Below are 17,148 nucleotides of genomic sequence, written 5' to 3' on the forward strand. Positions count from 1 at the left end.
TAGAAATGACTCTGCAGCCTCAGACACTGTTTTACCTCAAATGAATCTCAGTGCTGCAGTTAGGGGAAACACATCTATCAACAACAGCCTTTCACTAAGAAGGGAGCATGTTGCAATCAGCTTGTGTCGCAATCGTGTATCCCCATGCCAATCGGCTGGCGGAACAAAGCACTGGTGTCATGTTATGGCTGGCAGAGAGACAGAGAGAGAGGACAGCTTCGGAGAAAAAGTAGCTACAGGCTGACTGGCAGATGAGCTAACAGCACTAAGTTCTACCGTAGTAAATGAGAAGTGACTGCAGCAGACTGATTTCAACTACAAGGCATCAGCTCAATATCACTCAGAAACGATCCCTTTCCTTCTGTGGAAAATGCCAATTCTAGTCCTCCCCTGAACCCACTTCCGAGATGTAAGAAAGTGGTTGCACACACACACACACACACACGCACACTCACAGAATGCAGTCTAGTCAGAGTAATTTTGTTAGGAATAGATTTTTCCTGGTATGAACTGTGACAACAGACTTGCTGCTGTGGGACACACAACAAACCAAACTAATTGCAATGAGACAAAGGAGATAAATATTGAATGTGCTCTACAACAAATGAGCTGGAAATGTTGACAGAAACTCTAATATTGTACGGCATTTGTCTAGTTTATGATGAACGGTTCAATGGATTATGCTGGCGCTTCATGTACTCCAAAACTTAATTAGACATGGAAAAATACTGCATGTCACAGCTGAACTCAGTGTGGAAGATCTACTGTGCATAAGGAGGTGTGTGGGAGTCTACTGAAGTGTTTCATTATGAAATGAGAAATCCAAGTGATACCTATTACAAAATGATTGGCAGCACAAAATGAAAAGATTATGCCACTCTTTAAAATATAGTAGATAACTTTGACAGACTGGATTCTCTGTATTTTATATATTGTGTGATCAGCTTCAGGTAATTATTTTGAGTTTTAGGCATCATGTTAGGTGCATGTTCGGTGAGTGATGTTGCTACATTGCTGTAGGGAACCTGTCTGTGTATTGAAAATCTATTTCTGTATGCATGCGTCAGAGAGGTACTTAAACACCTGAAGCAAAGAGTGTGACCCACTTACCTGTTCAAGTCCTTTCTGTCCCCATTTCACAAAAGCCAGTAGACGGTGGAAAAAGAATGAGAGGAGGGAGGAAGGGAACAAGAGGCACTGTACAGAAGGAACTGGTTCTGGACCGTTACACATGACCCTCTGTAAATCAAGCTGTCCCTCAATTTAAGGTCAACAGCTTGCCCTTGTCCCCTCTTTCCCCTGCCTCATTTTTTCCATAAGTGGCTATCTGTCTCTGAATCTTTTACTGCCTGTCATAGTAATTCAGTTCAGAGTGGAGTCGTAGTTTGCCAACACACCACCATCTTATCCCGCTGTGATTTCACTGTGATCCCTTTCTCTCTGTCAAAGCATCCTCGTTTTCTCAAAAAACGAGAGGACCCAGGCCCACGCTCCTACTCGTTCACCTCATTTTTTTCCCCCCTCCACTCTCTCTCCTGTGATGTAGTGTAGTGCCACTTATTTTCCATTTCCCTCTCATTCTCTTCTTCCAACCCTTCTTATGACCTAAATTCCCCCCTGGATGCTCATTAATTAGCTGATGAAAGTCTGCATTCCCCAGGGAGGGTGGGAGTATGAAAAAGCTCATTATAGGACACATCAATAAGGCGGGATTAATCATCCATTGGTGTGTGTGTGTGTGTGTGTATTAAATAGGCCTACAGGTGATGTAGCTCTCCTTTCATAATAATCTCTACACTCTTTACCAATCTCCCCCGAGTTCAGTATAATACAAATACGCTCTCCTTAACCCGTTTTTCTGATTCTGCTTCTCTCGCACAGTCATCCTCTCATCACATCACCCAAATCTCAGTCAAAAAAGCAAACACTTAACACATGCTACACTGCTAGCATTACTCCATGGATTTATGGATCCCAGGATAGTGGTTTTCTTGAATGATAGCTAATGGATCTTTTCACCTGCCCCTCTCCACAGGGAAATAAGAGCACAGGGTCAGTTACAGAACTGCACCCTTTAAGCTGGTTGGTGATTCACTGTCTTGCACATGGAAACATCAGCAGGGCGGATGCCTGATGATCCAGGAGCTTGAACCTGGGTCCTCCGGTTGAAAGCCAGTCTAACAAATAGAGCGCCCTGCCACCCCAACTCAACAAGATGCTTTGCTATGCTTGATATATATATTTTCATTTCATTTCCATTCATCCTTTATTTACCCAGGCTAGCCTCATTAAGATAATCACTCATTAGGAGAGGCCTGCTGCAACAGCACAAAGCAAATTTATGCATTGCTGCGTTCATTAAAGTAAAACTTCATCAGTACTTATTTCTTCCTGGCTCCAGCTTGAAGTGTCATTACTCACTCCTCAATGCCAGTCCAAGCTCTGCCAGAGCTCCGCATGTCATTTTCCACTAGCTGATGAAGTAAGACTAAATAAAAAAAGCAAACACAAATCTCTTTGTTAATGGCTTTATCCTTTCTCTTATTCAGAAAGTCGACTAAGAACATTTCTACTTCACAGCAAACAGAAAAGACAGATGGCAATTTCGAAAAATGAAAGGCACACAGACTACAACAACTACAACAACCAACAGTGGTTTATTAGTAACAGTGGATTATCAAAAAACAGTATTTATCAAATAACATAAATATAGACAGTTAATAGATGTTATACAGGCATATTGGTAAACTTTGTTTTCCATGCTAAACTAATCTGTAAAAACATGCCAGTGAAGGCACAGTGTCTGAAGGAGTGGTTCTCGTTCTGCAGGGGTCAGCTAAGGCTTTGTTACATTCAGTTCTGGCACAGTTCCATACATTACGTAAGCACTTCATCCATTGCCACCTCCCATTTAATAAAGTAGCAAAATACTCATTCATTCTGCCAGACTCCATTAATTCATTGTGCTTGGTTGTTGGGTGCTACCCAAAACTACAAACACTGGTCAAACATTAAACATTTCTTCCACAGTTCAGTAAACACTACAGCCTCAGTTGGTAACTAGCGACCTTTTCTTACTTACTCACACATTCTGCGTCCCAACTCCACTTATACAAAACCATATGGGATCTCCATACTATTTACCACAGGGATTTTTCATTGTCTACACAGGTAAGGCTATGGGTATTACAGCATCAATATTAGCTGAGTTAAGGCCACTGTTTCACACACTGCAGCACTTGAGGCACACAAGGTACACTGTCTAGTGGGAAAAAAAAACGTATATATAAAGACTTGCATTGATTGGCATAATTATGTGTAAGTTAGCCTATAAAAAGGATATAGTGTAATACAGAGAGACAAGTTAATCCAAGCTATATAACGATCCATTAGTCCAATCGTGCATTGCAATGCGCTTCTGGAATGATTGTCCAGCTGTCTTGGATTATGCTTGTGCATAAATGCTATAATAGCATCTGGAGCTTAGGCTGTGTTTACATTCATGGTTCAAATATTATTTACAAGACTTTATTATTTATTTATTTTCTTTTTTTTCTCTACAATATATGTATGTTACTAAAATCTGATATTTTCAATGGCAGTCTACACATGCAAAAACCAAAAGGAAATTGACTTTTTCTTTTCGGTTTAGAAAGCAACTAAAAAATCTGATCCAAATCACTGAAAAACATATGATAAGCCTATAAGTCTTAACGATTCTTTAGCTAAATCATGTGTGTTACAACATGGCTCTTGTGAATAATTGACCAGCTGCCTCAAATTGCCCCCATGAATAAATTGTACAGAGGCATCTAGAGCTTAGAGTTCACCAAGCAGATCTGCACTGTCTGCTGCTCAGTCTGTGTCTGACAGATCCAAGCCAGAAAACAGATGGGGAGAAGACTCTCTCGCCACCCCAGAGGAAAACTAGTGCTTTGAAGTGGCTTGCAGTGACTGCTTCCCTCTATGTGCCTGGCGCATGGGGCATGACAAAACTGTGCCGACAGCCATGACCACAAAGTGTGCCGCTTGCTTTTCTCTCTCTTTTTAAAAAATCTATCTCGTTTGCCAGGCATGAACAGTATGTGTTTGTGGGAGCATCTCTGTTGCAGGAGTGTTCATGTGCACACAGTTCTATTACATACACTGAAAGTACAAAATATTATCACCACCTGTCTAATATTGAGTTGCACTGGCTTTTACTCAGTCTATGTCTCAACTATCTCAAAGCCAGCTTAAAAATCCCTAAATCTGTCTTCTACTCTTCAGCTCCAGCATCTCTTCATGATTGAAGTGGATTTAATAAGTGTAATCAATCTAATAAATTCTATTTCATGGAAATAGGAGGTGCCCCTGATATTCTGTTAAATACTCCTTTGCCTCCACCTCTATCTCCTATCTCCCACTGGACTGGTATGACTCATGTAAAGGAACAGGGAACAGTCTTCAGTCTTCACCATCTCAATGTGAGAAATCGGTAGACTTGCAGCTGCACTGGTATAGACTAGGAATGCATAGCACTTGTGGCGGTTTGACAGTAGCTGCCTGTATTCGGTTGTTGAAGGGACTTTCCATTTGTCATGTCAGTCACACAGCCAACGAGGCCAAGTAATATAGGGCAGAATGGTAATCAGAGTCACTGTGACAGTCTTAAGGGCAGGATGAGAAAATAGCCTTGTAGGCCGAGTCATGTGGGACAGACTGGAAGGCAAAGCGTGGCTAAGAGAGCCTGACAGGCAGGTTAAACTGTGATGGCAGAGTTCATTGGGTGGGTCTTTACTTGCTGGACTGTTTTGAGAGGGCCTCCGGGAACTGAAGCGTGGGAGTGGGCAAGTCCAGTGGACTGTCAGGGGCATCATGGGAGTTTGAGAGGTGGCTGTTGAGGGGAGGAATACGGTGCACACGTCTCACCTCTAGCTCTTCATCCTGAGGACCAGAAACAAGACTAAGTCTCCATGCTAAAATTGCAGTTCATCAAATTATAGCATACACAATTCATCAAATTATAGAGAAAATGGTTAAAAATTCAACTTTTAGGATTTTCACTGAATGGATCATCATCAAATGAAATGTTCCGACAATCATTAGTTCTATGTTTCTTGTGGCGCCTGCACTCATATCAGCTGCTTTCTGTTGGCATAAGTCATTTTCTTCCCTTTCTGTTAATTATAAAGAATCATTTACCACTCTGCTGGAGATTCTTTACTTAATTGTCGAATTAATTCCCCATTTGTTCAAAATGAAATCATGATTGTAAAAGTTCAATCAGTCCTGTGTTTTTCTTTTCTTGAAATGCACAGTCACCTCTCATTTGACAGGAATATGTTAATGTAAAAACCTTAATATGCTGCCTTTAAACTGAAATGTAACTGCTGATGAAGAAATCCAATCAGAACTCTAAAAAGGAGTGCTGATTGTATTTCCTTTTAGCATCTCACTAAACAGCCTCATGTATTGCAATCACTCAAATGACAATTTGTTTTTATTCCAACATCGTGGCCTTGATTAACCCAGGGGTGTTCAACTGTTGTGTCAAGAACTGCAGCTGCTCCAATCTGTATTGACCTACTTTACCCAAAGCAACATATTGAACTTTGCTTTCCTCATCTAGGTTTGCTACACTTACTGTGCCTCTCACACTGTTACTCCTTAATACTGACTGCTTGTAATGTTGGTGATCTAGAAAATTAAACTTATTCTACTGTTACACTCTAAATCAGTCTGGATCAGAGCAGCCAAAATAACTCTGCAACTTTTGAACTTGGACTTTTATGAGTGTCGCAAAAGTTGTGAAAATGTAACCTGTAATGTGATGAGTGCAGAGTAAAAATGAAAAGTAAAAATACTGACAAAGGGTGGAGGCACACTACAAGAACTAGACTAAACCCAAATGAGGCTGTACCAGGCAAATTTACATTATGGCAGAAATCACAGTTACACTTTACCCTGAGGCCTAAATAACCTCCTAAATGTGGCTGATTTAAGAGCTTAATTAGTACAAGAAATCCAGTAGTATGAGTCCACCCTTAAGACCAGAGGTTCGCACCGTGTCAGCAGTCTCCTCTCCCTCAGTGTGCTCTCCATAGTGATTGTACAGCTCCATGTCAGACAAAGCACTCTCCACTGCCTCCTCCTCATAGTCAGTGTGGTAGTCTGACTCCTCTGATGGAGGGAAGGGGTGGAGGACCGGAAAGAGAGAAGTGCAACAGGAAGACGGTGGGTGAATGAGAGGGAATAGGTGGAGTGTAGAAGAGGTGAAGGATGAAAGTGGGTAGGCAGGTGAAGGAGTGAGTCAGTGAGGGAATGGGATGAGGATGTGGGAGGTTGTGAGAAGTTGAATGGGGATTTGATGAGTGATGAATGAGAAACGGGTATAAACAGACAGACGAGGAAGAAAGGGGAGGATGGAGATGTCTTAGTACAAGCAACGTGTTAAAACATCATCACAAGGACTATAACAGCACATCAATCATCACTTAACACCCAATCCGGAATTGGAGTGAAAGCACCACTTTCACCCAACGTCTGGCTTTGTTTACGATAATTTCAGTAGACAGTAGGCTGCACCTACACATGGTTTCTAGATGTAATTTGAATCTGCAAAGTGTTTCTATTTGATTAGAAACATTGAAGCCAGATAAACAAGTTGCAAAGATCCTACTTTCCATTAGCATGTACTTGCATTTCCATCAGCATGTCTCAACCAGCGTGTTTAGACGTAAATATACATAATTGATATGATAAAAAATATCTGCAATGGGGATTTAGCAATCCATTGCCTCCTCTCTGTGAAACAGATTTACTTGCTAATAGAGTTTGACAGAAAAAAAACACAAGCCCATCTCATAGAGAACCCAAACAAAAACAAAAAAGAGCAAGCAAAGAAAAAGACAAACAGGGAGGAGGTTCAGTATTAGCGTACCTTCTCCAAGACACTAGAAGTGAGGAGGCAGAATGCCAGCCATTCAGAAGGTATTTTCAGAAGGTGTGTGTGTGTGTGTGTGTGTGTGTGTGAGCGCACACGTGTAAATGTAGGAGCAGAACTGCAGCTTTGTAATTAATCTCAATATAATTATTCAGCTCCTCCAGTAACAGCTAGCTGAGCAGAAGGAAACAGAAAGCCTTCTCAACATTCATTTCTCTACAACTGCAGTCAAATCACATCAGTGTAAAATATATCACAGAGTATAGCGATCTCTCCTTATTAGATTGAGTCAATATGAATCTGGACGTCTAGTTAGCGATTCAATACAGGAAATATACTGTATCTTTGAGCAGGTTGATTGAGTGCATTCATTTTTTATCGAATCTGACATGATTCAATTCTGTGCCATGAAGAGGAAGGCAGACTTTACTTATGCCAGGCAGGACACAACTACTTATTTTGTTTGTTTATGGTGACTTTGCAATCTTTGGCTTGCTGTAGAACACAAACTCAAATGTATCACTCACTAACTGCGTGTGGGTTAAGTGTAAAAAAGCTTAGAATAATTATTGAGCACCCAGAGTCTAGAGAGAACTGCAATTATAGTATTTACAGCTTCAAGCGGGTCTGAATGCATGAACATTGCTTTGAGCCATCGAGTCATTCCGACATTTATTCCCACATCACATGAATGCAGCATAAGCTAAAATCACATCCACAAAGGGAGGGGGTTGATTGTTGCAAAGTGTGACATGGAGTGAGAAGGAAAGATGCAAAAAAGAAACATTAATAGAAAAATCAATATTCATGATTTTGCATGTCAAACTAATCCTCCCCCAGCTTTCAACCAATCCAGTTTGCTTGAATCGGTACAGCTGTGTCTTGCACAGCTGGCCCATCCTCTCCGATTCAAATTGGATAATCATTATATCCCTTAAAGCCAAGGTGTAGTTAAGGCTATTTTATACGTCTGCGTCAAAGTGTCGCCGTAGCTACACCGCAGGTCAAGAAGAAGAACTGTGATTGGCCCGCTACATATTTCCTCATACCCTGTATCCGGTTAACGTCCGCCGATAGCGAAGACAACATGGAGCAGATCAAAGAGAGACTAGCTGAGGAGGTTTGCAAATATATTCATTTGTACAACATCTAATAATAAATAATCAAGACAACCAGATGTCACTGAATATGTGGCGAGAAATATCCCAGAACATGGGTCTCAGAGAATGTAAACACTACTACTTCTGTTGTTATTACTTCCACGTTAACAAAGCACGCCACTGCCGCCTAGCGTTTCGGTGGTCTACGCGCACAATCACCAACGTAGAACTAGAAATGCTGGCTACGACGTAGCAACGGCAGACACTACGACAGAACTATGAAACAGTCTTTACCCTTCATTGCTTTGAGACTCCAATAGTGACAAAAATAACAGCGAGAGCATGAGCAAGGGCGTGGATGAGAGTGAGAGCGTGGTGTGTCTCTGTGTGTGAAAATTTTACCATCCACCAGAGCAGGTTTGACAGGCTCGATGCGAGACACAATCTCTGCCAGGTCAGTGAAGGAAGCATTGGGACATGTCACCATCTGAAAGGACACACACACACACACACACACACACACACACACACACACACACACACACAATTAGACTAGACCAACAAATAGTAGGAGGGCATTTACATCTATGCAGCATAAAATACCCAAGGAATTATTTCTCCCTTGTGGTTTTCCTTTCATATTCTACACAACTCCCATGTTTTCTTTCTTCCCTCCATCCTTACATTGCTGTTGCTTTGGGTGTTGTGGAACTCCTCCTGGTGTCTGTCCTTTAACATTTTGTCCACCACTCCACTGCGACCCCACACGTCAAATACAGTCTTGCCATGCTGGTAGCCCACCTCCTGCATCACATGGGCGAACACACAGAAACGAACACGTATCAATATTATCATATCAATATTTTCTTTGCTGATGGCCAAAAGCTGACCACCAAGCTGATACACGGGAACAAAGATCAAACAAAGGAGAAAAGCTGCTCAGAAATAATTCTAAAATTATTTACATAACCTTTGTGGCATTTTGTCTGAGATTTGTTACTGAGTTCAAATATATGTTTTATGATTACTCATGACCCAGGGTAAAACCAAGAGTGAAACAAATAATAGACTACAGCCAAGGCAAAGACCAGAATCTGAGAGTAAACAATACAGAAATCAGAATCACAAGACGACACTATGCCATTCTCATACTTACAGCAATCTCATCAAACTTTCCAAACTCCAGTGTGCGGTATCTGTCAATGGGAGGTCTGATGTACTCGCAGTAGTCGCTGCTCTTCACCGACTCCAGCTGCCTGACACAGCACACATAGGCCAGCCGTGTCTGGATCTCTGCCATGTTCAACACCTAAGAGCACAGGCCAAACCAGTACTGAAATACATCATCACTACATATTGGTGAAAATCAGCAAAATATTTTGAGTGTAGAGATTAACAGATGCATCACTGAAAAACATCCCCAAAATATCCCCTCATTGGTATTCATAAAATGATCCATTTATTATCAAAACACATCCTCACGCCACATGTTGTATCTTTTTTTTTATTCCATTCCATCTCATCCTTTACCTTGACTTTCTCAGCCAGAGGGTTGAGGCGTTTCCATAGCAGCCACCAGCCTGAGAGTGAGTCGCCATAATTGGTGAGGTTGGTTTCATCCTGGCTACCCACATCAATAGCTATCACCACTTTGGCTCCCATGGAGCGTGCCACATCAGCTGGGAGCATATGGGGAAACGCAGGAAGAAAGGTGGGACAGGAGATGACTTGATGATTGCTTTGAGCTGGATGCAAAACGATGAATCGTATGTACATGGCAGGCATCGTAGCCCACCGGGCCCCGAGCTTAGAGAAGGTGTGATATTTATGTCTCACTCATAGATCAGGAAGTTACAGTGTACATCAGTCATATTTTGATCATTGACAAGGGAAAACACAAAACAAACGGTTATTGAGAAGTAAAACCACAGAGGTAACAAAGAGCAAAGAGGAGGTGTTTGCCTCAGTAGAGTGTACTTATTTTTGTTTTTGATTACAGAATATCTCATTGTGTATTAGCCTACTAATGCATCTTACCAAAGAAATGGTCTAGTCATCTTTTATAAGAGCTTTCCTTTGCTCTAGTAACTAATTTAATGCCAGAACTATTACAAAGCTCTGCATTGATAGGAAATTATACAACCAAGCAATCTGATTGTCAATAAATTCATTCCAAATATGCTTATTATCGCTGTGCTGATGACACTCAGCTCTACTTTTCTTTCCTCTGACACACAGGCTGAGGTGCATGTCCCTACTTGCTTAACCGACATCTCCAGTTGTCTGCCCACCACCTCAAACTCAACCATCAGAAAATGTTGCTGCTCTTCTGCTGTGGAGAATCCTGACCTCTGCAAGACCTCTCCATAACCACTGACAACAGCACAGTGACTCCTACCCAGACTCTATGATCCTAGACAAACCAATGTCATGCAACGCCCACACTGAAGCTACAACTTGGAACTGCAGGTTTACAACATTCACCAAATGAGACTCCTCATTCCTCCTCAGGGTCACTGACTAATTTCACAAGGCTACTAAAGGAGCTGCACCTCCATACCTACAGGCAGCGGTCCAGCCTGGCACTTAGCTCTCCCCTCCTTGCACCAACCTGGCCATTGATCCACCTAAACTTGACTCTCCTCCCTCCTGGCAATGGAGAGCCAACTTCCCACCCCAGTAAGGACAGCAGGAGGAGATAAGGAGTCAATCCTTATCAACTCATTAAGAAACTCTTGTCTCTCTGTAAAATAACTTCCTTTCCCTCCTAAATCACATCACACTCTCTCCTATTCTCCTCCTCTGCTTGGATCTGATTATGCTTCTGTCTTGTTTAAGAAAACAAAATGCAAACAAAAAGCCTTTTAAACCAGAGTCCATCTGGATCCAGTTTTTATGTAGTAAGTCTTTCATTCAGGAAACTAGAATACTTCCATACCGTGTTCTTTGCCTCAGTCAGTTCTGTAATTCAATCATGACTGCTCTAACTTTTTGCCCTTGGATGGTCTTAATGTCCCATGCATCTTACCTATTTCGGATCTATCAATATAACTATATATAACTAAACTAAAACATCAAATTAATCAATGGATTTAAGCCGAAATCAATGACTGATCAAGTAACATCAAAACATACATAAGCAAGTATGGCATGGCAATGAGAAGCAAGAATGTTGAGATGTATGAAGTATTAAAAATTGAAAAGAAATAATGCAATGAAACCTGGCAGGTTGTTGATGTAGCCTCCATCCATCAGCAGGTGTCCATCTTTAGGGTCACAGAGAGGAGGCAGATACCCAGACAGAGACATGCTGGCACGCACATACCGCCACAGAGAACCTCACACAGGAAAGAGACAGCTATTTAAGTTTTATGCCCATAAAGCACTTTGTATTAAATTGAAAGCAGTTGAACTGAATCAAAAGAAAATGAAACCTATCATTAAATCAGCTGAGGAGGTACTAATCGTCTAATAGATGAGGGAAAGAGGACAGTAACATTCATATACCTACCATCAGTGTGTACTCTCATGGCGGAGGCGGTGATATCTGTGGTAATGTTGAAATACGGGATCCAAAGGTCCTGCATACACAGCAGGTTACATCAATATAACAGATCAGCATATATATGATAAACATACTTCGCCTGTACCACCGCTAGACATTTTTGGATGCTAACCTGCTAAAACTAGTTGACTGCCATCTCTGTGCCCTCTTCATTAGCCCCCATTTAAATTCTGACGCTAATGATTGGGGCTTTTAAAACTATCATGAGGTACTGACCCCGCTCTTGCTCACCTCTATCTGTTTGCCCTTGAAGACGTTGCTGATGCTTGAGTTGAAGGCAGCACCGGAGAACATGGAAGTGACTGGATAGGTCAAATCCAGAACCTTCTTAAACACCGATGTCATCTCCTACAGGGAAAGTAAGTAAAGAGTAAGGTCAGAAAGTTTTCTTTCCTCTAGACATGACAGCGAGATCCCCCATCTCCTGTTTCTCAGCTGCAAATGAGAACTCATGCTTAAAAAAAGAAGTGGTTAGTTTAGGTGGAGAAGAAAATCTACTAGCTCTGGGCATTTTGATTTTCGGTTTTTGTCTGTATATAAATGTTTTTGTAACCCGTTATGCCTCCTCCTGGTTTTGGTGATTGGCCAAGTGACACCTCCAATTCACATGAGTATGTCTATTCAGCTGTGTGGAGGAAGTTTCATTCTGAGACTGAACTAAACCCTTTTCCTAGTAATTTGAAAAGTGTTGACAACACACACATTCACTCCCTGGAAAAAATCCAAACATTTAAACCAAGCGAACAGTGTTCTTGTTCTTCTGACAGATGACATCGCTTGGGGCTAGGACTTGGCATAGTTTGGAAATGGAAATTTTATTACAATATCGGTACTTTGAATTTGATACCAATACCAAACAAGATTTCTTTTTAATACTTTGTGTAAATGAAAACATTTACACCTTTTTTTTTTTAAATAAAGGCAGCTATTTGCTACATCTAATAATTTCCCTTATAAAATGTTAATTATGCATATACCATTTCTTTGTAAAATGATAATGTTAATAATTCTATAGTTACTATGGTGATGATTTAATCTGTGTACCATCTAATGAAACAGTTTTTGAGAAACTACCCTGTGATGAAGCTGAGGATGCTTGGAGAGAAACAAATTTGGAAGGGTTAGTTAGGTAAGTGTGTCCCACCACCAGGACACTGCCTGGGGTAAAAGGGACTACAATGGAGAATAGTAGAGGTCTATCCCATTAGAAGGGGTTGGGTGGCCTTGGGATTGTATTACAACGATCAGGTTCCCTTGCTTAGCTTCTTCTTAAGTAACACAGCACTAAAGTAAAATGAAACAAAGGAAAACAGTCTGGCTGGTGGCTCTGTGCTTTACATTAACAAAATAAAACAAGAAAAGGCCAAAGACAGTGAAATGACAGCAACATACGTTCGATTGACATAAACCAACAAACCTTGAAGCAATATAATAATAATTATATAATAAGAGCATAACATGCTGAAAATCACTACTGATGCAAATATTCAAGGTCAGATAATTCCTTGGAAGGTGTGGAGCAAGGACCTCAATTAGGAAAGGCAAGTCGAAAAAGTGTTTTAAGAGAACATTTGAAAGAAGATACTGATCTGGCTAGTCCAATATCCTCCCCCTAAAAGAACTCAATTAATTGGACAACAATTTTATTTGGACAAAAAATAAACTTTTGCTTTGCTTGGACAAGAACCTATAACGTTGACATCTTCAATAAACCTCCTTGTGGTTATGTGAGTAGTGTGCCAAGTCAATGATGATCAAACACCAGTGATTACAAGAGGATACAACTCCTTAGAAAGACCAAATTAAAACTGACGACCTAAGTGCCCTTATTGAATTTGGAAACTTCATCAATCCACCACTATACAGCATCAAATCCAGCAACACCCAATGAAAGTTGAGAAAAATACAGCAAGTGTGGAAAGAAAAATGCTCCACCTTCCATGTTTGTTTGTGGTGTTGTAGCATGAGAGCTCATGTTTTTACGATACTGGAGGGTTACGTGGCATTAGAACTTGGGCAGTGAATGATCCCCAAATGCAACTGCCAATCCAAACATTGGTAGTGTTTAAGTGTGTGATGTCTAATTTCTGTTCAGCTGTGTAGTGTAAATATTGCGCCTCCTGCGATTTGAAAATTGCAGTAGGCCATATTGCGATTTCGATAAAATTTCGATTAATTGTCCAGCCCTAGTTCCCAGCCTAAATGTGAATGTTGAAGAAATGGTATTATTGCATAACTAGTATCAGCATTAAATACATAGTGTGTTTACAAGTACTGGTTGCCTCTTTGACTCACCATTGCCCACTCTCTGGCCCTCATCCTCATGCGGCTGTGGCTGCGGTCCTCAGCGTATAGCGCCCCCATGAGGGATCCTATAGAGGTGCCGCCAACAAGGTCCACTGGGATGCCTGCCTCGCTGAGCGCACGCAGTATCCCCACCTGAGAACAGCCCCTGGGAGGGAGGGAGGGAGGGAGGGAGGATAAATAAACACGGAGAAAGAGGAGGGCAAGAGAGAGACATGCAGAGAGAGGAGGGGAAAGAGAGAGAGAGACTGAATTGTTTTCATGCCGATTTCTTCGTAGTCATACCACATGCACAGACGGGCACAGACTGACACGGGTGTACTCAGACAGCAGTACAGTTGAGGTCGAAGGAATCTGAATTGTGATGATGCTCTGACACTCATTAGCGGCTGCCACTGCGATTTGCAAAACAAAATCATTAGGGGACATCTGAATTTAGTGATGGCGAAGTTTCTCTACCGTGGAATTGGAGTGCACACAGAAAAGGCTGGAAGGAACTTAAATTAAAAAAAAATAAAAAGGGTGCAATGCCCCCTAATACTCCCAACATTTCCTGTATTCATGTTTTTCATAAGCAATTTCATTATGAAGTAAAATATATTGTATGCATATATGATTATTCATTGTAATTCCAATTATCACTGATATTGTTTTAGATTACTTGCAATGTCTACAGTATGTTTGAGAATGTTTTGAGAAGAATGTCAACAACAAAACTGTGATTCCACAAGGAAAATGGCTTGTGCAAACAGTTCTGGTTAAAAAGCAATCAAGATAAAGAGAGAGGCAAGGAGAACCAACCTTGAAGCATCCTGAACACGAAAAAGAGGACAGACAAACAGAAAAGGTGAAACAAACGAGAAAAATAAGATAGAGGAAAAAGTGGCAGAAAAGAAAAGTAGCCTATTCACTCGAATGTAAAATAATCTTTCTTGGAACTTTCCATTTCACTGACTTCTGTCAAAGACTTCTGCTTATGGGGCTAAAAATTTAAAGGATAATAAGGGTTATGAGGAGATGAACAAGGCTCAAGCTCAAAAATTATGATAATCATGGTGAGGGGGTAGTTATGAAGGTCTTTGGTCATGGGGCAGGGAGCAGTATATGTGGAGGGCAAATTAAATAATACATAAGTAAGTAAGACATTAGAGACAGTATTACTTTGTAAGTGTAAGTTGGTTTTTTTTCCAATTTCAATTTTCAATGTTTTTTTTCAATGAATTTTTTTTTTGTCTAGGACTAGGCTCACACCTTGACTAGCTTTTGCTTCCTATCCAAATTCCTTATCCTATTAAATTTAAAGACCCCATGAAACAGAAATCAGAGCTCAGTGGGTGGGTCTGGTAGATAATAATAATAAAGTAAATATATACTGTATATAGGTTGGTGTTTCACAAGGCGAGCAGTGGGAGTATGCGATGCGTTGGTGACAAATGCTGGTTAAATACTAAATGGCAGTGACTGATTATCCAGTTTTTACACTAGTAATAATAAAAACACAAGCAGTGATGGAATATGGCTATAATCAAACAGATTATATCACCATACCTGCTGAAACCTACTGGGATCATTGAGTATTTTTTGAAACCACTAGCATGCTAATCACAACAGACCAACAGAACTTAGTATACAAATTACACTGAAAATGAGTCCTCAGCACAGCACCTCGAGGTCACTGAGGCTCCGATTCAGAGTTAGCAAATACAAGTCATGTGCCTGCAGCTTTCAGCCAAGACAAAAACGACGGGATACTCATATTCTGACTTGTGCCACACAGGTGTGTAGCTCCTAGTTGGGACAATATTTAAATTATCCCTCATAGTCACATTCCCTTTAAGAGAAGCACTTCTGCTTAATTTCAAGATTGAAAATGCTATAGGCCTAAAGACAAACACAGCGTAGATTAAATAGATATTGATTTCAATATCAGGTGCTATAATTTGGAAATGTTTTGAGGCCTTAGATGTTGCCTGGGTTGAATACACTATCAGTTGGGCTAAATAAAATGAAGCTGTTGTCTTTATAGTGGGCATTGTACACAAGGCTAATCAAAAACACCCAGTAGTCGCTGTACTTACACCACCTTTTCTCCAGAGCAGACATGGAGATGTCAGGGAACACCTCTTTTTGGGGATACTCTGTCCCGCACGCGTAGCTGCTCGAGAGGCGGCGAGCGAGAGCTTTGGCGCAGGAACAAGGCTGAAGTGTAAATGCCGACCTACAAATTTGACTGATAAATCCCCTGCGAGCCTAAGAGATATCAGTCAAAATATTATACTACTAAGGCTAGATGAGTAAGCTACGCTTCAGAGAGAGTTTACAGGAATGGAAGAAATTATTTTTTGACTTCTTACAGCACAAATTTCTCCTATACAGAATAATTATAAATTTTTTAGCTTCCGTTTCCTTAGAGCACCTTATGGTTAAAAGCATCAATTAACTACTCATGAGTCACTTTTCTCTTGATGGAGTCTTTAAAAGGAAAAATCCTCCCTCAAATACTCTTACACTGTGAGATTAAGTGCTGCAATTTACTTTTCTGGTGTACCCGCTTTCCTTCAATCTGCCTTGTCCAGTTGCCCTTCAGTTAGTGATTTCCTATGTTTCCCTGAATGACTTTCGACAAGCCAGAAAGAAGGGGACGTGAACTTGTTCCTTTCAATTAAAGGAGGGCGTAAGGGCATATAAGTAGCTTTAAAGTGTGATCATTCAGCTGTTGATTGTATGTGTAGGTGGAGAGACCAATAGTGTTAGTGGCCTTGCCCCTTACTCAAAAGCCCCTTTCACACATGCAGCCTTCTGTGTATTTAACGGCACAGGGGTCATGTTGGTCAATGTGATGTCATGTTGTCTACATTTGTCCATGGGAATAAGAGAAATACAACACTAAACAGGGATTTTATGGTGGATTTTTTTGTTTAAGAATATGACTAAAATGTGGGGTTGGGGTGTGTGTGTGTGTGTGTGGGGGGGGGGTGTTACCTGGCCCCTCCTCCACCCAGGATGAGGGCAATAGCGTTTCCGGTGAGGACCCGAGCCAGACGGGAGAAGTCCGAGTGGCGGTCTGCTGGCTTCTGGAACACGCGCTGATACATCTCCCTCTGAGGAAGAGGAAAGACAAGGATTGTAATAAAAATACAGAGAAGGAATGAGCGGGTGAGAGGAACGAAAGGGATGAGAATTGAGATGAGGGAGGATTGAATGGATGAGAGAAACAGCAGAGATACGAAATAAGAGAGAAAGGAGAGAAGGAA

At 41.1% G+C, this 17,148-nt stretch overlaps 1 protein-coding gene across 2 annotated transcripts in view; it reads right to left on the reverse strand.

The window, feature by feature from the left end:
- Positions 1–2,612: 2,612 nt before the first annotated feature.
- Positions 2,613–17,148, reverse strand: part of pnpla7a (patatin-like phospholipase domain containing 7a) — a 33,476-nt gene continuing 18,940 nt past the window's right edge. For both annotated transcript variants that reach the window (XM_078287083.1, XM_071898686.2), the window contains exons 26-36: positions 16,877–16,995; positions 13,886–14,042; positions 11,822–11,938; positions 11,537–11,606; positions 11,247–11,363; positions 9,556–9,704; positions 9,182–9,334; positions 8,710–8,829; positions 8,428–8,512; positions 6,047–6,162; positions 2,613–4,926 (exon numbers count right to left, since the gene is read on the reverse strand). In XM_078287083.1, the coding sequence (XP_078143209.1) occupies positions 4,777–4,926; positions 6,047–6,162; positions 8,428–8,512; positions 8,710–8,829; positions 9,182–9,334; positions 9,556–9,704; positions 11,247–11,363; positions 11,537–11,606; positions 11,822–11,938; positions 13,886–14,042; positions 16,877–16,995 (1,353 nt within the window). In that variant the 3' untranslated portion in view covers positions 2,613–4,776. The remainder of the gene's footprint in view (positions 4,927–6,046; positions 6,163–8,427; positions 8,513–8,709; positions 8,830–9,181; positions 9,335–9,555; positions 9,705–11,246; positions 11,364–11,536; positions 11,607–11,821; positions 11,939–13,885; positions 14,043–16,876; positions 16,996–17,148) is intronic.

The sequence above is a fragment of the Centroberyx gerrardi genome, chromosome 2 (assembly GCF_048128805.1).
Source record: "Centroberyx gerrardi isolate f3 chromosome 2, fCenGer3.hap1.cur.20231027, whole genome shotgun sequence".
Lineage (NCBI taxonomy): Eukaryota > Metazoa > Chordata > Actinopteri > Beryciformes > Berycidae > Centroberyx > Centroberyx gerrardi.